Source organism: Propithecus coquereli, unplaced genomic scaffold (genome assembly GCF_000956105.1).
Source record: "Propithecus coquereli isolate 6110/MARCELLA unplaced genomic scaffold, Pcoq_1.0 Scaffold147, whole genome shotgun sequence".
NCBI lineage: Eukaryota > Metazoa > Chordata > Mammalia > Primates > Indriidae > Propithecus > Propithecus coquereli.
In genome coordinates this window covers 5,312,686-5,331,225 of record NW_012139080.1, presented here as the reverse complement: position 1 = coordinate 5,331,225, position 18,540 = coordinate 5,312,686, and the positions used below count along the sequence as shown (strand labels likewise).

At 41.4% G+C, this 18,540-nt stretch overlaps 1 protein-coding gene across 1 annotated transcript in view; it reads right to left on the bottom strand.

Moving 5' to 3' along the window:
• Positions 1–18,540, bottom strand: part of NTRK2 (neurotrophic tyrosine kinase, receptor, type 2) — a 353,532-nt gene that overhangs the window by 91,856 nt on the left and 243,136 nt on the right. The window contains exon 17 of the mRNA XM_012640056.1: positions 1,987–2,117. Coding sequence (XP_012495510.1) covers positions 1,987–2,117 — 131 coding nt within the window. The remainder of the gene's footprint in view (positions 1–1,986; positions 2,118–18,540) is intronic.

The window sequence follows — 18,540 nt, the reverse complement described above, 5'->3', positions numbered from 1 at the left end:
TCTCCTTAAGGGCACTGCAGGAAGCACAGAGAAGTACGCACAGGAGAAGGAATGGCACTAAGATGGAAGGCTCTACCCACGGAGAAAGTTTTTAGATCTATCTCTTTATCTGGCTGAGATTTTTCAGCTATTCCTACACTATCATCTAGGATTCTCTAATCTCGCAGCATTTTCTCACATTCAAAGATTTCCACTTTGTGACACTGGGAAGTGAATTCGGAGTCTGAAGTCCTGACTTAGCTTCCTGGGTGGCCTCCAAGTGGCAGCACAAAATGTGGGCTCAGAGTACAAATCCAGGGTCTTCAGTTTCCTTGCCTGTAACACATGGCTAGGATAGGATTACATGTTCCCCAAGATTCTTCCAGCTATAACATTTGATCAGATTATGAATTTACAAAAATAGAGCCACCTTTTGGTCCAATTGAACCAAAAGAAAAAAAAAAAAGAAGCAGAAGAAAGCAAAAACTGCAGATGTAACACTGCCGAATGTTCTGAACATTTTGTGCTAAAAAAACAACAACAAAACTTTTTGAGTAAATGAAAGAAAAGAAGAAGTAGTAGCAATCACAGCAATTAAACATCCCCAGAACCACTGCATGAGTCTCACGTCGCACCTTCTACCCCATTCGACCTCACCTCTTCTCCTCACACCCCTGTGTACGCTCCCCCTCCATTTGCCTATCTTGGGGAGACAATATTTATTTGATATATTTTACATGTGCCATCCCTAGAAAGGTCTCTCCTTTATTCACTCCAAAGCGCAGCTGTTTGGAGGCTTCTCTGAGAGTTTTGGAGTATCGTGTCACCCTGGTTAGTATCTTTCAACGACAAGGAAAGCAAATGCACAGTTTTTCCATATGGATGAACTTTAACTCATCCTAAACCATTTAGGATGGCTAAATCCAAGAATAATTTTATTTCTCTCCTCAATTACCCATTAGGTATGGCCTGAAACAATTTAATGCTAAGTATAACAGTCACTTGATTTTTAAAAATGAGAAGTTGGCCTGGTTATAACTAGTAAACAAATGCCATTCATACAAATGTTTCCTGTTTGGCAGATATAAAAGACAACAAAAAACTCAATCATCTTATATTAAACCAAGAAGTTACATTTTAGTACAATTGGCCATGCCCATATTCATTTGGCACTCAATTCATTTTCTAAATATATGCTTCTTTTAAGTGTTTTATATATATCACTCAATACTTTGGTGAAATTTTTTTAATTTTGACAATGCATATATAAAATATCTGCTCAAGTTGTTTGTGCTATTTTTGTTAATTCCTATGTTTCAGAGAGCTCAATGGAAATTTTATCTTTATCAATAATAATGTTTATCTTATCAAAGGCTAGGGCTCTTTTTTTTTAGTTTATGAGGATATGTCTATGATAAAGGACTTTTAGCCTTGTTTATTTTAGTAAGAGCCCCGTGTCTCCTAGGATGGTAGAGTCCACAGGAGATGCTGTCCACCCGGATGAAATCATGCCTGCGCTGCGGGGCCTTGGAAACATCTGGGAGGGACAAGGTAGAGAACTGAGTGGAGCAGAGGCTGAGAGGGTAAATAAAGTCCACAATCCTCCCTTCTAGACCATGAACCTGAGAAAAGCTTCAGCTGAGCTTGGCAAAAGCACCAAGCAATCTGGGAAGACAAGTTTGATTCTTCAAGACTTAGCTGGTTGAATTCTGTTTGACCTCACTGACTTCCGTCCGGAATTTAGTTAACATGGACGTGGAAGAGTAGCTTAGAGCTATTTATAGCCTGCAGACTGGTCGTTGCCCCTGAGAAGAACCTCTGACAGTTGAATATGCCCCAAGTAGCCTTCCCACTGCCCATTTAGCTAAAGGAATTTGAATACATCCACCATAGCAGACACAATTTGCTCCTGAATTGGCCACTAAAATGTAATAAAATAAAATAAAATAAAACTTCCACACATTAGTGTGACCACAGATAACGAGACATTCTGGAATGTTCTCTTACCTTCACTGCCACCAAGATCTTGTCCTGCTCAGGACAGAGGTTATAGCATTCAGCTAGGAAAACTTTTCCAAAGGCTCCTTCGCCTAGCTCCCTTTTCAGAACAATGTTATGTCGCTTGATGTGCTGAACAACTGTAAAACAAAGACAGAATGGAAATTGGAATTGAAGCTTGTGGAGGGGAAGGCAGAGGGCGGGGAGTCAGTGGCCTACGCCTGAGTGTGCAGGCCCAGGGCTCTGTCCTCTGCACACAGTGAACCAAAGAGAAGCTCATTGTCCATCTTCACAGTCCAGCCCAAATGCCTGGAAGAAGGTTTCATCAGCTTGCTCTTCAGAATTCAATTATTGTTTTGGATAAGACTAAAGTAGAGGCCTAGCTGTTGGCTACAAAATATCGTTGATGAACTCTACAGACTAGGGAAGGGGAGAAATGAGAAAAAAATTAACATTAGTCAGAAGCCTCTTTATAAGGAAGATTCTTTGCATATATTTGTTAGTCATGTGTCTGGTGGGGCAAGGCAGAGACATAGCCAGGAATCCCTAATGCTTTGTTAAGCCATCTCAGACTCCTAAGGGAGATAGGCTCAAAGGACACAAAGGGAAAAATGCAAGATGTGTGCAGTGTTAGTTAAGGCTTTGGCCTCACCCAAGTTTTAGCCTTCTGTGAGGTGAGATAGACCACGGCTGAGCCCCACTGACTTCTTTTGCTTAGACAAGAAATATCTAGACTGTGCTAGAAGCTGGCTTTCTTAGCCCCTTTCTAAAGTCAGGCCTCAGTCCTGGCTCTCCAAAGCCAAGAAGAGACAAGAATAGATGAATCTGGGGAAGAGAGAAGAATATTTCTCCCTACAGTCTGGAGCAGAGCTGGCCCAAGTCACTCCTCCAGATGCCTTCTTGGGGAGCAAGGCAGGAGGCAGTCAAGGATCCTAAGAAGCTCACTGGCTGCAAGGTGGACACCAGAGAGAGGACAGACGTCACGGAGGAGAAACCCACAAGGAGACTCCACAGAGGACAAAACTCCAGTGCAAGTCTGAGTCTCTTCACCCAGCACATTAAATGTTGGCTCCTTAGCACTGGCGTATCGCTGGGTCTTGGCCACCATTCTTTTCTGAACTCCTTGCCCCTGGAGGGCAGTGTATAAAGAGAGATTGCAATGCCCTCTTAGGGCAATGTGTGGCCACCAATGTTCTCGCAATTCGTTCTCACAAGCCCATTCGTCTCTGCATTTTATAAGTGGGCAAACAGTCTGCAGGAATGTCAAGGATTCAGTCTGGGAATGGAATTGGGATCTGAACCCAAGTCTGTCTGAATCCAGAGTCCAGGCTCTTTCTTCTACGCCACCAAGTCTCTTTTCAATTGTAAATCGTGTTAAACATGACTAGAGACTTGATTTACATGAGAAATAGAGTAAAAAGTAAAAACGATCCCCAGGCTTTCTCTCTGCTCAGTCCACCCTTCAAAGTCCAGCTCAAATTCTTGCTCCCTGGGAGATAGCTTTCCAGGACCACTTTGACCACCAAAGATCTCCTCTTCTCAATTCACATTAGATCATGGCTTGTGCTTAGTTGTATTCGGATTTATGCTTCAGTCATTTCACACCTGCAAGCTGCCAAGGTGAAGAGGGAGTCCTGTATGTCTCCTGAGACCCTGTGCAACCCCTGAGGTGCTAAGCACAAAGTAGAGATTTAGTACTGTGGTGGAATCTGAGAATTTTTATTTAAAAGTTTTTTTTTCCCTTGATTGTGAACTGCATTATAAAAACAGAAGGAAATATAAAACATATCCCTGCAGTTTAAAGAATAATAATAAAATGAATACTTACGAAACCCATCATCTCATTTAAGAAACAGAATACCACCAGTACAGTAGGAACATAACTGTATTCTTTCGTGATTGTATTCACTTCCCTATTTATCTCCCAGGGATACCCATTATCTTAAATTTTGTGTTAATCATTTCCTTTCTAAGTTTGCTACCAATATTATATCCCTAACAAGACATAGTGCAGCTTTGCCTGTTTCAAGCCTATATAAATGGAATCGTACTATATGAATTCTTCCATATCTTTCATCTTTCTCTGAACAATGCTCTTGAGACTGAGTTACATTGTGTGTGTAGTAGTAATTCTTTCCCTCTTACTACTTTATAATATTCTGTAGAAGCACTATACCACCATTTATTTACCCATTCAATGTTGATGGATACCCTATACAGTTTCTTTCTAGACACAACTTTACATAAACTATGAGTGGTGATTAAGGTTTTGCTTTAATGGGATTTTTTCCCCCTGATAATTCATATGGTTTGGAGCTGTGAATGGCTCTCTGAGCCTCTGGGAACTCCAGGTGATAAAAATCAAAGGGTCTTTTTATGAGCAACAATATTAATGAATATAAGAACATATATTAATTTCTCATGCTCCAGTAGCGACGCCTGAATTTAAGAGGAGAGAAATGTGTTCATTAGGTAGAGTGCCCATATAAAGACACAAATGTAATTCTTGCAGAGAATTAGCTGCCATATTTAAATCTAATATTTAACTCCCTGGTTGTCACATGTTCGTTGGGAATTAAATTGCCACTTGATTTACTTCACACTCTAACCCGACCAAGGCAAGTATTTAACTTTTTTGCATTGATTTACACATTTTTTCTTTTATTATTATAAGCAGGGGGAAAAGTTGGTGGAAAATACCATTTCATCATCTTCAAAATTAAAATCGATTAAACTAGTTTTCCCATGTCGACCTTGAAAGCAGTAAACGCATATTTTCTTTAGGAAATAGGCTACTGTATTTGCATTTATTTGCTTTGTTGTGCTTTGGGGCACAGATTATCTGAACAATGTCCTTTCACCGATGTATTCTCTCTAAACAGAATAAATTTCTTTTTATAAGACTGAAGCTACTTAGAGGCATAGGTAACAATTTTGTATTTATATACCTGTGAGACCTGCATACAGTTGGTGCTGTATAAATATTTTTGAAAAAATATGTTTAATAATAATACCCGCAGATAGATACTATTGTACTATATTATCTCAGTTAACTGGCGACAACCCTATTGAGTATGTAGGTGATACAGCAGCCCAATCTCTTGGACATCAGGAGTGGGGAGAACATCTGATCTGAAGCTCCCGTATCACTGAGCTAAGAGTTTCATCCCATTCTGCTCCAAGAGAGCATCAGGACTTATCCCAACCTGTCTCATTTCCCTTTTCTCTCGAACATCACGACAAGTCCCTGGTTATCCAGTCCTTCACCCCAACATTGCTCGTGCCTGCCCTGCCAACCCTCAAAAGCCCCTCATGTCCCCTGAACACCCTTCCATGGTGCTCCCTGGGCTCACTGCCTGTGACTCCACAAGCTCCTCATTTCCCCAACTCTAGTTAAAAGTCCCTGTACCTTCCTGGCTCAAATAAAACCTTGGCGATGCACCAAGGAAGCCCAGGTCTTTCCTCCCCAACCCTCTCAAATGGATACCACCCCCCTCCCTCTTGCCCCGGTATACCAGAGCCCACATGCCTCATTTCTTCCCCTTGCTCCCTCTCCCTCCTGCTAGGGCTCAGCTGTCATGAAGGTCTATCTTAGGGCGCCATTGCCTGCACCACCTCTGCCCACTCCTTGCTGACATCTTGATTACTCCCCTCACCCACTGAGCTTCTGGCTCACACTTTCCCTCTCCCTTACCTGTGCCTTAGTCCCCAGGGCCTGAGACACACCGAGGTTCAGGAACTCACCTAAGCTATAGGAACACTGGGCTGCCATTTCTCCTATGTCTTTCAGGAGTGAAGCTAAGAGTCCAGGTTTGGTTTGGCTGTTTGCATGGCATTAAGCTGACTTCTGAGAGCAAGACTTTCTTATTAAAGGAAGCAATGCACCGATTCACAATCTGGACAAACTCCTTTCTTACTGTGGACTAGCACTTTGAATACCATTGTTTTGAAGGGCCCTATGAACATTTTGATTCATTTTTTAAAAGATATTCTGAGTGAAGCAAGCCTAAGGATTCCATGAGGCTTTTTTTTTTTTTTTGAGCTGAGAGTCTTGCTATGTTGCCCAGGCTGGTCTCAAACTCCTGGCCTCCCACCTCAGCATCCCAAGTAGCTGGGATTACAGACTCAAGCTAACACACCTGGCAAGGATTCGATGGTAAATAAGCTATTGTGTCATCATGTAAAATTCTTATATGCTTCCTTTCTCTGAGACCAGTCAATTCTCTGCTTTTAACTCTAAGGACTTGAGTAAAATCACCACCAACCCATCATGAATAAGTGTAATAAAAAAAAAAAAATAAGGGCCCAAATTCCAAAATAAATGGCTTCCTAGATTTGGAGGAAAACTCAAAACAATAGTTCATTTTTTAAAAAGTTTTATAGAAAAAATTTCTCTTTAAAATTCACCTTACCAAAAGAAAAAGAGGTCTCAATGAGAGCTCTAAGAAATACACCACCAAACTCATATGGTCTGCATACTGTCTGGGCATCTTTGTCATTGATGGAATTTTCCACAGTGGAAATTTGGCAGCCTTGGTAATTTGTCTCATGAATACCAAAACTGAATAGATTTCCGGTTTTGTATTAATATCACATTATAGAACTGGAAAATGCATTGTGTCACCAAGTAGCTTCAGCAGTTTACAGAGATGCTTGCAGCGTCAGATAGCTTAAATCAAATTCCTAGCATAGAGTCTTCCCAGAAGCCCACATTCTATATATACACACAGGCAATAGATAAAGTATTAATCTGTGTCTATATCCATTAGTACTAATCTAAAACTAATTTAAAAAATAAATAAATGTAATTCTACCCATTTAAGGTCTTAAATAGGAAATGTGTCTTTCCTGTTTCCTCAATAATGGGGTTTCATAGAAACCCTCAGCCCAGTGGGCATAACCTCTGCAACACATGGATCTTAAGCTGAGACATTTGTTGAGTATCTAATATATGCCAATTCTAAGTGATCTGCAGTTAAAAAGAAAGATATTTTAAGGTTTTGACTAGAAAGATGAAAAGTAATGCATCCTAGAAGATAATGTTCTATGTTAGGGGTTCCTGAAATTTTCTCTCAGTTTCCCCTATAGTCCTCCAAGCAGAGCCTGCCTTATGTGGTTCTATCTCATGAGACTGGACGTGGTGAAAGGAAGGAAATTTGAAGATCATCGAGATCGACTCCTTTGTGTTTGACAGATCAGTGAGTGAGGCTCGGCGCAGTGACGAGACTGTCCCAGGACCACACAGCTGGAAGGTGACCAAGCTAGGACTCAGGTCTCCTGCCTCTCAGAAGGGCGACCCTTGGACTCCTTATCATAGGCCTCTAATTGGGACTGAAGACAGTGAGGGTTTCCTGACATCCAGGTGAAAACAGGTATTTAATTTAGTTAATATTTTTTCTATTAGAAATACTCGAAACATTCTTGTTTATCATCTGAAATGGGCCAAACATCTCATAATAAAGAATTTCGTTAGAAAACTACCAACAAATACAAAATATGAGTGTGAAAAGCAGAAGGGAAAGGTTAAATATTTTGAAGAATACTTTAACTTGATTTAAAATATAAGTAACAAAAATTATTTCCTAAGTATCTTAATGTATGAGTAGCATATTGAATCAGGTGAAACCACCCACCTTATAAAAATAAATCTGTGTGAAAGATAGAAACTATGTTTTTAATTTCATCTACGTTTTAATTAAGATACAGATAGGTACTAAACTGAAAATAAATGCAATTAAGACCACAGACATAAAACACCCAGGACAAGAAAAGGGCAAATATTCATAAATAATATTAATGATGACACAGAGCATGTAATGATACTGAGCTATTCCTAAGCACTTTTCAGTAAAAAATCCCAATGTGCATTACCATCAATTAATTTTCACATCCCTCTGAATGAGGTAAGTGGTCACATTTATTTTACAGATGACACCACAACTAATTGACTTACTTGTGGTCATAGAGCAATCCACTTACTTCTCCTTTTCCAAGTACTATTTCCAATGAAATGAGAAAATAGAGAGGGAAGAGGGGGCCTGACATGTGCTATTACAGGCCAGAGAGTGTGTTAAGAGATTGACAAGAGTTATCAATCTTCATAGCAATCTGGTGGGGTATTCTTACCTCCATTTCAGATTAAAGAAAAAAGAAGAGGATCAGATCTGCTAAACGGAATAACTCATCTGAGGTTGTACAATGAGTAACAGATAGGGCTTGAATTCTTTCCACTACATACTCCCTTTCCTTGGCCTTCTTCTGAAAAGCAAAGTGAAAGAAAAAGTCTGTGAGTTTGACTTTGCCTACTTAGGGAATCGTGGGTCTATTTTTATCAACTTAGTTCAATAAATCTTTACTAAGAACCTACTAAAAATGCCTGGGAATTTTTCTAGGGCCTAGAAAAAGGGAGGAGTAAAATAATCCCTGTTCTCTAGAAACTCGTAACCTAAAGGGGCAGAAAAACACACGAACAAATATCTACCATGTCATTTACTTACATCTTTGGTTCATTCACAAAAGATTCTAGGCACTTTACAAGATACAAAGAAAAACAAAAACTGAAATAACAACGCAAATCAGGAGACATGAAACAGAAAGCTAAGACAAAGCTTTAGGTACAAATGCAAACTGTGCAGATTATAGGATCTGTGATAGTTATTAAAGTTGAGTCATAATTTGATTCTCACCTTCCTGGCAGGAGAAGCCAAAAGACAAACACAATCATTTAAAAAATTTTGGCTACCCATAAGTAAAAGCACAGAGATTCCTCTGGAAAGTATGATTCTTCAGGACAATTAGTTTTCAAAGGAATGCATAATGCGGATTTTACACAGGGGATGCTGATTGGCACAATGATCAAACATCCTCAACAATGTCCCTAGAGTAAGAAGTGAGTTTCCTAAGGATAGTTCTCACAGCAGAACTCAATAAGAGATGAACAGAGGACACAAAAGCCACCCTCAGTGAAAGCATTACACAAGGAGTCCACAGCACTTAACATCATAACGGTATAAAAATAAACACCTATGGGCATACTCAAAAATGCTTTGGGCATGGGGTTGACAAATAGGTGTAATTTCCCCTAACCTACTGCTGGGCCTAGAACGCAATAGGCAATTAAAACTATTTTATGAATAAATAATAACATGAACATATAAAAATAGATGAGTTATTGAACAAGAGAAAAATGGTGGGAAACAAGGTATTTACTGGGGGATGGGAAGTGGGGGAGTGGAAAGAACAAGGATGGGGAGAAGAAAAGTCCAGAGTGTGTTTAGGAAATAGTGATTTATCTTGTCTCTCCTGAAGAGGAGCAGTTGGCAGCATGCTGAAAAAGCAGAATGAGGCTGGATCCCTGAGGGCCTTCATCACCTCACGAAGCAGTTTAGACATGTTCTGGCACTACTGAGTACAGTCTCTTGGACCAGAGACTTCATTCTCTGTGCCTCCAACTCCTCAGTACTAAATGAGGGAGTTTGGGCTAAGTGGCATCTGAAGTCTGCTCCAGCCCACACGTTGCACAGGCTGGGAGTCTGTGACTTTACATGTGAGTCCATGACTTAAATACAGATGAGTCCTGGGGAGCTACTGAAGACCTTTGAACATGGAGAGAAGTGATAACACAAGGCATGAGAGAGATTCCTCTGGCTGCAGGGAAAGTGGACGCAGGGAGGCCAGTTAGGGCGCAGCTCTAGAACTCGTCCCCTCGGAGGCTGCAGCAGAGCCAAGGGCGGCTCCACCAAGTCACTCATCCATCTTTCCTCTCCACCCCTTGTCCATCAAAGGTGCACAGCCCAGCATGACCGCCTCTTGCACGAGGTGCTGTCCACAGCCGGGGAGGTTGTGGTCAAGACTGTGACCCCGAAGGGAGCAGAGATATCACCAAAGACTAATCCTCAGAGAATGACTGCAGAAAAACAGGGAAACACAGAGGATGAGACCAAAATGAACAAATCAGAGGCAGGCAGCAGGCCACGGATGATGACCCTGAAGAGCGCAGAAGAAGGCAGACTGCCCAGGGTGGAGTCGTGGGTGGGAGGTGAGGAGGTAGCGGTGGCAAATGGAGAGTGCCCTTGGTAGGGGGAGGTCAGTCTAGAGATAGCAGGTGGCTCCAGCGGATGGGGGTAGGGGTGATTTTGAGGTTTGAGGGTGTTATTAAATTAAGGGGGATTGTAGAGGGTAAGAAATTAAACAGAGAGAAAAATAAAAAAGGAAGGAGGGAAGGAACAGGAGATAACTGGTGGGAGAGATTCCTAAGGAAGGTACAGAGAGTGCAGTGGGGTGGAGGACATAGAAAAATTCTGAAACAGAGAAGAGAGATTTTGAATGAGCCACCTTCTGAGAGCCTCAACCCAATGCTCAGCATGGCACTTGGCCACCAAAGGAGCAGATGGACTATTAGGATTAACAAGGGGTCTATAAGAAAAAGCCATCCTAAACCTTTAAGCCCAGCCTGGCAGCCCTGCATTTGGTGCAGTGAGGAGCAAGACGGACACTTTACTCTTCTTGGAGGGCACCAGGTCCCTACTCAGGTGCCTCATACAACATCCACTAGCAGCAAATAACCCTTTCCTCACTAGAGCGGATTTTAACACCCTGAATGAGAGCGGAGTGGCGATAGGAGTGGGGAGAGAAGGGCTTCCTTTAACCTGATTTTTACAGCAGGCAAAATCAATAGAGTTATTTAAGTTAAATTCTCAAAACTTCTTGTAGAAAAAAGCCGAGGGGGGAAAGCCCCAGAAATCTTTCAAGTTGTTAGACTGGAAGGAACACCACACTTCAAAATACACATATGGTACAGCCTTCGCTTTGACATCCCCTAACAGCCAAAATTATATCTGTTCTACACACTGGCATGTGGTAGAGTTGGATTGATTTGCCCTGACAGCTCTCCCCGCTGGAACAATACTTGTCAGTCAGCCCCAGCAATGTTTGTATTTTCGAGAATCATTATGCAGAGTGATTGTACAAAATCCTGGTAGGTGGGCCAGACAGTCTTATCTGTCTTCCCTTCCGACTCTGTGTCCCTGAGCCCAAAAGTTCTTCCTGCTCTGAGGGCTGGAAAGCATCCCCTAACACTCTGCTTTCCCCTCCGAAGCTCGTGCAGAACCCTCTATTTGAGGACTCTACGCTGGTGCCTGTTTAATCTCTGGAATCCTCCACTCCTGTGTCCTCCCCATAAAACTTTCCTTCCTTCAACAGTTTAAACTGGTAGCTACTGGGGTTTTCTAATTGACTTCAAGTTAGTTGGCCTTTACTAATATACCTCTGCAGGAATGTTCTCACTGTGGAAGAAATCTTTTGGTTTTGGTGGGGATGGTTCAGAAACCACACCAGTGGACCTTCAGGGACTTCCCTGATCTAAGTCCTAATAATGAACAGTTTATTCTTACTTAAATATACTGAGCACTTTCTCTGTGCACACACTTTAGTGAGGGAGCAGGAATAGGTAAGAGAAATACATAGGTAAAAACAGTGCAATCAGGAGTGATAAATGACAGGGACAAGCAAAGTGCTATGTAACTGGGAAACTCAGAAAGGGCTCCATGGAGTCATCGGGGACAACTTTACAAAAGCAGGTTGGAGCCTTTCTGAGGAAAGCTCTGAGCGTAAGAGGAAGGAGCAAGCGCATAGAAGCAATGGGAATCCGGGTGGCATTTTATGAGGTTCAGAACTTCGCGCCAGCTTTCCAGGTGGCTTTCCTTGGCTGCAGACTCTGTCCTGGTTCCATAGAAAGTCTCAGTCGAGCTCATAACCAATAAGCCACCGTCTGAAAGATGAAGGGTCACAAGGTTTTTAGGTGCATCCCAAGTGTTTTCCATCGCTGGATGACTTTTTGTCCAGTTAATATGCAGAGCAGAGTCTTGGGCTCTTTCCTCTTTAATATGCTTATTTGAGAACTCCAATTTTATAAGGTAATATTAATATTTATCTTCCTTAAATGATTTTACAATACATCCAGGATCTTTCAAACCAACATTCTCTCTCCCACGCCCTGATTCACCATTTATACATCTAGGGGAAATGAACTGTATTGGGTGCTGTAGAAGATTCCGGGATGAATAAGAGGAAGGGGAAGTAAACAGTCATTACATGCACATCAGCTCTGGGCGAGGCATTGTGGTAAGTGTCTCATTCAAACATCCTGATGGGCCTAGGGAGAGACATCACTGTCTCCATCTTGGGAGTGGCAACCGAGTCTTGGAGATGTTAAGTTGCTCAAAGTCACATAGCTGGAAAGCAGCAAGACAGGCCAGGAGTGCTTCCACATCCACACAGTCTCTACCAATAGATCATGAATGTTTCCCTCAAAGGATGGACAGTGTAACACGGAGATGAGACAAGTACACGTGGAACAGTTATCAAAAGCGGAATATAAAAACTGCCATGCCAGACATAAAAAACATAGGGTTAGGGTGTGTAGAAGAAGCATATTCTCTGAGTATAGAGTTTGGGTTTGGAGGATGTGCCATTTGAATTTTTCCTTGTAAGAATTTTCCTTGAAAGCAGGGCTGGAACATTGGTTGGAAAGAAGAATATTGTAGGATGTAATGAATTATGACATTTCCAGAATGCCAGGATGTCGCTGACTTGATCACATGTTGGATCTTCATGCAAAGACATGTCTGCCTTAAAGACCAAAATCTGAAAACTATTTAGGTTGAGTCAAATGAAATTTCCATTCATGCAGGCCAAAATCAGAGAAATATTGGCTCGCTCATATAGCGCAACCTAATTTATTGCTAATTTGTACCCTTGCACACAGAACCTCTGAATTTTAGGAAAAAACACCATATTGTTTTTAAGTTTCAAAAAACCAATAAAGAAAGCAATACATGCACATGGTAACAAATCAAGTAGTACCAAAAAGCGTATGACAGAAAGAAATCGTCCCCTTCCAAAGGTCCCAATCTTCTGCGTAGCCAATTCAAACCAATTTGATTTTTGGGTTTCTGGGGATTACCTCCATAGTTCTAATGAACATGCTTATACCTGCTGTTCCTGTTTGCCCATTTATGGATTCCCTACCATATGAGAGGAGGATTTAGCTTGCAGTATCCTAATAATTGAGAGTTGCATTAATTTTAGCTCTTTTGTTAATTATCTATCATACTTACATCTCTATTCTAGCCATATTCTGATACTACTTTCTGCATATGGCGAGCATGTGAGTAGCTCTACCTTCCCTCAACCCTAATCACCTTCCATAGTCTTTAATATTACCTTTACTGTAACATTACATGAGTTATTAGTATTTACATTCTGTTTACAATGTGATGCAATTAAGTTTATGCTTCTAAACATTAAAAAGCAATAAATAGAATTTATATTAACATGACCAGCTTGACACCAGCTACAAGGCTTAGTGTCTTCCCCATGTCTCATGTCATACAGAGAACTTCTGAGCCATTCATAGGAGGGTGTTCCTAGCATTAAGTTCAAATGGTTTCTCTTCTCTAGTATCATCATTGTCCTAGCATCTAATTTCAGTAGGTAGAATTTTCATTTATTCACTGGCACTTAGTGGGCTTTTTAATTTGAGTTCTAAGGTGCTTTTTCAGGACTGGGAAACGGTCTTCTCTTCTTTTCTTTGATAATTTGCTCCTTGCCACTTTTCTCTGTTCTCATCTTTATCTGGAAATCTCAGTTATTGTGCGTCACCTCTTATGGATTGATTCTCTATTTCTCTTATCTTTTCTTCCCCAAGATTTTCCATTACTCTCTTTTTGTTCTTCACTTGATCTTAGCCAAAAGGCAGAAAAGCGATTGTCTTTCTGTTCTTCATGCTAGAAAATTTTCTTGACTCTCTTTTAGACCTATGATTGAAACTTTTATTTCTGCCATCATATATTTGTTATGAGTCCCCTCTTGTTCTCTCATACTTCCTTTTCATACTCATCTATCTTTAAGAATATAAAATCTAAAATCAGAGAAAACACTTTTTTTTCCTTTTGAACTCTCTTCTGCTTTCTGAAATACCTATTTTCTCCAAGATCAGTTTTTCTCTGGAACTTTTCTTTTAAGTACTTATTGTCCTCAGATGTATGGTGGATCTCTAATCCTATTCATGTTTAAGAAGTAAAGATTGGTATGGAAGTAATATTCATCAGGTGTCGGGCAGGTGGCAGGGAGGAGGGGATGGGTATATTCACACCTAATGGGTGCCCTGCACACTGCCTGGGCAATGGACAGGCTTGTAGCTCTGACTAGGGTGGGACAAAGGCAATATATGTAACCTAAACATTTGTACCCCCATAATATTCTGAAATAAAAAATTAATTAATTAATTTTTAAAAAGAAGTAAACATTGGATAGCTAAAATGAATTCCTTGTGCTCTTATGTCAGTAATTCTGTTTCCAAATAGGAAATCTCTCTACATAGTAAGACTGGCTAGGAATTGGGTCATTGGGAGAACCCTTAGATAGGCAGGCCTTGCTTTACAGTGAGTGGACAGAAAGTAGGCCCTTAAGCTGGAGCTAAAGACAACATTATTCTGGGGCTCCAGTACTCATACTATTAGTTCTCATCCTTTAGTGCAATTTGGCAGTTTCTGCAGAGAAATTATTTAGATTTTTTTTTTCTGGCCTGAGGATAAATAATGGGCTACCTGACACTGCCAGACTGGAGGTAGGGGTGCACACCATTAATGCACTTGTCCCCCACCCCATGTCTAAGCCCTTTCCCACTCCTTCCCTCTATTGTACCTGCTGTATTTGCAGGGCCCCAAGCCTAGAGCCATTCCAGCTTTCACCAAACAGGGCAGTCCCCCCTCCATTCCAGACACCTACAAATACTCTGAGCTGAAGATTCCTCCATTATGTCTCATGCATCAACATGGCAGCCACATACCATCTCTCTTCTAGAAATCTGTTGCAAAGTCTCATCCATTAGGGCTTCCACCATGGCTGCACTTCACTGTCATGGATGAGAGGCACACGGGCATGCTCACTTCACCAGTCTGAATGGAATGTCTTCAATACCTTTGTAAAGAAGTACTGCTGGAAGTCTTCACAGCAGATGGAATGTTCTTTAAAAGCTCAAGCAGGATGCCTAAAGACCTTAAATAACCTATTAACATTATAAATAAGGACAGCCAGGCATAGTAAAACTGTTAAGTTCCCAGAGCTGAGCTAGGACCCAAAACCCATCCACTTGCCCTCAAATCCAGTGCCCTTTTCATTATATTCTGATCCTTCTTATTATAAATATTTATCAACCAAACAGAACAGTATATAGCTCAAAAGTGTAAGAATGGGAGAGGAGAGGGGAGATAATGGCTGTGTGAAGTCAGTGGAATATTACTATAGCCTTTCCCCAAAAGTCAAATCACGCTTTCTCTGCAGCCACCGGATTTATGTATTTTGTCCCCTGCCTATTTATACTCCCCATCTTTGATGAGCTGCAAAACCTTGGGTGTGAACTCATGTCAAGAAGAACTGGTGTTAAAAGTAGTTTATGAGCTGAGAGCAGATTGATAAAGTGAGAGTCACAGTGCTTGGGTTCCTTTCCTCTGTCTTGCGATAAGGACTTGTTTTTATGCTTCTGTCAGCTGGAAGACTTCCAAACGTTGCCATTAATGCTACAGACCAAGCGTTCAGAGGACAGTGATAAAAACTATACAACTAAGTCACATTTACCTAATCATAATGCTTCAGAAAGAAGAGAATTGCTTCATCCACTGGACTTTGGGGTCCTGGTGGGGATACTATATAGCAGCAGTTCCCAACCTTTTTTGCACCAGGGACCGGTTTCATGGAAGACCACTGTTCCACAGACCAGGGCTGGGTGGGGTGGGGTGTCATGCATGGCAGGAGGGCGATGCAGAGCTTAGGCAGTGATGGGCGGCCTGTTTCCTAATAGGCCATGGACCAGTACCAGGCCATGGCCTGGGGGTTGGGGACTGCAGCTGTAGAGAGTCAGACCAATTTGGCTACTGTTATATTTCCCCAGATTTGTAATGAAGTCCCTTATAGGAATTGTCTTCTCCTGGGAGAGTCTCAACGCTGCTGTTACGAAGGGAACTACTTATGCTAGGTGATTAAAAACTCTGTTTCTTATATGTTCCTATGAACAATTTACATCTGTGATTAGCATGGTCTAAAGCATTAAAATGGCATCAAATATTCTGATTAGATTACACTGAAGAAATTCATTCAAGAATAAGTCAATGTTAAATTATACTGAAGTTCATGCTGAAGTGGAGGAAGTAATCATCTGATCACACTTTATCCCTATCAGTATGGGTAAAAAATGCCAGTGCTTCCAGCAGCACTCCCCTAGAAAAGTGTTGAAGATGTTCCATTCAGACTGGCGAGGTGAGTATGCCCGTTTGCTTCTCATCCATGACAGTGAAGTGCAGGCATGGTGGAAGCCCTAATGGATGAGACTTTGCAACAGATTTCTAGAAGAGAGGTGGTATGCAGCTGCCACGTTGATGCATGAGACATAATGGAGGAATCTTCAGCTCAGAGTATCTGTGGGCGTCTGGAATGGAGGGGGGACTGCCCTGTTTGGTGGAAACTGGAATGGCTTCAGGCTTGGAGCCCTGCAAGTACAGCAGATGCAACAGAGGAAAAGAGTGGGAAAAGGCTTAGACACGGGGCAGGGGACAACTGTATTAGCGGTGTGCACCCCTACCTCCAGTCTGGCAGAGTGTCACATGTCCTGTTATTTATCCTCAAGCCAAAAAGAGAAAGGTCGTAATCCTACCTGGGGTATCTGAGCAGGCAAGCCTCTAGGGAGAACAGGCAGAGATAGTGAGGACCTAACACTAGACTCGGGTCTCTTCTGTGATCCAGCCTCCCCCACCTGAGAATGCTTCAATCAACCAACAGTATTTGTAAGGAATAATAAAATGTCCCTTAGGTTTTGTCCTTCCACCTTATGAATGTGCACGTGATTGTCATGAAATGAACAGCAGTGAGATCCTTGCAAGCCCAGATAAAACCTCCCTCACTGCGCAAGAACCAATGACAGTGAAAAGAGGGAAAGTGAAAACCACGGAGGAAAGTGTCCTATGGGCAGGGGCTGGGTGGTGATGGAGGAAGCAGAGAGTAAACATGACCACAGTTTACAGACACGGGTTAAGAGGCAGAATGGAAGCTCCAGTTCAGTCAGGGCCATCAACTAACTGCATGACTTATAGCAGTTCACTTAATGTGTTTGTCTCCTTTGATTTCTTTCCTCTAGCTGTAAAATGGGAATAAAGATACCTTACCCCTGCAACCACATGGGGCACTGGTGAGAACAAAATGGTATTCTAAGTAGAAAGCACTCTGAACAATGACATGTGCAATGAACGCTATATGGCGTGACCACTGCTATTTAGCAATTTGGCACTCAAGATTACACAGTGCCTCACAGATACATTTTATTGGTTCAATTTAGCATTAAATATTACAGACAAACTACAATAATAAGGGTCCTTCTGTTTCGGAGCACTTTAAGGCTCATAAAGTACCCTCACGTGTTATTTTATTTGAGCATTAAAACAACTCTGAGAAACAGGCTGTGAAAATATCCTGAGTTCCATTTCACAGCTGAGGAAACAGACGCTTAAGGAGGTCAAAGGCCTCATCCAGGGTTACACAGCTCCTCATCTATAAAGCTGGACCTCAGACCTAGTCTTTTGATTCCAAGTTCAATGTTCTTTACACTAGAGCAGATAGTAGGCATTCTGGAGACTAAAAATCAAGAAAGTAAAAAATTCATTCTGGAAATAAAACTTGTAAATAAGACACCGAGATCAATGCAAGACGCTAGTGCAAAAATAGCACCAAGCATTTGCCTACTACAATGATAGGAACTCGAGAAAGAAGTTGATATGGATGATAACTATCGGAAAGGCTTCACAGATACAACAGAGTTGAGGCTGAGACGTGAAGAATGTATTCATTTGAACAGGTGCAGGCAAAGGAGGGCTCTTAAAAAGGGGAAATGGCAAAGGCACCAAGGCAGGGAGATGGGACTAGGATTGCTCTGCTCAGCTGCAGTGTGATGCGAGGTGGTGACATGTAAGTTTCAATGTGTGTTTAGATAAGTAAAATGGACCAGATTATAGAGAGCTTGAAGGTTAGATGAGGGGTCTAGACTTGGTCGTATAATTGGATGGAAGCTATTGTAGTTCCTGAACAAGGGAATAGCATTATATAAGTAACACATTGTCTGGTAGCAATATGCACAATGTATTAAATGCCCAGAAGCAGAGAGAACAGCTAGGAGGTTGTTACATTAATAAAAGCATCATCATGAAATTCTAAATTAGAATAATGGCAGTGAAAATAAAAGGGAAACTGTAAATCCGAAGAGTCAAGTTATTTGATAATAGAGTAAAAGAATTATTCACTCAGCGACCACACTCCACATGACTCTCAGAAACACCAATAGCTTTCTCAATCATATTTCCCCTTAACCAGGCTGCCAAATCAAGTGATTCAGAGTTGCTGCCAAAGCAAAGAGTTCATTAAAAATCACCTAAATTTGTCATAAAAAATCCCTTATTTCCTGGTCTTCTATCCAAGAAGACTTCTCAGAAATGAGAAGATTACACTCATGCATAAACA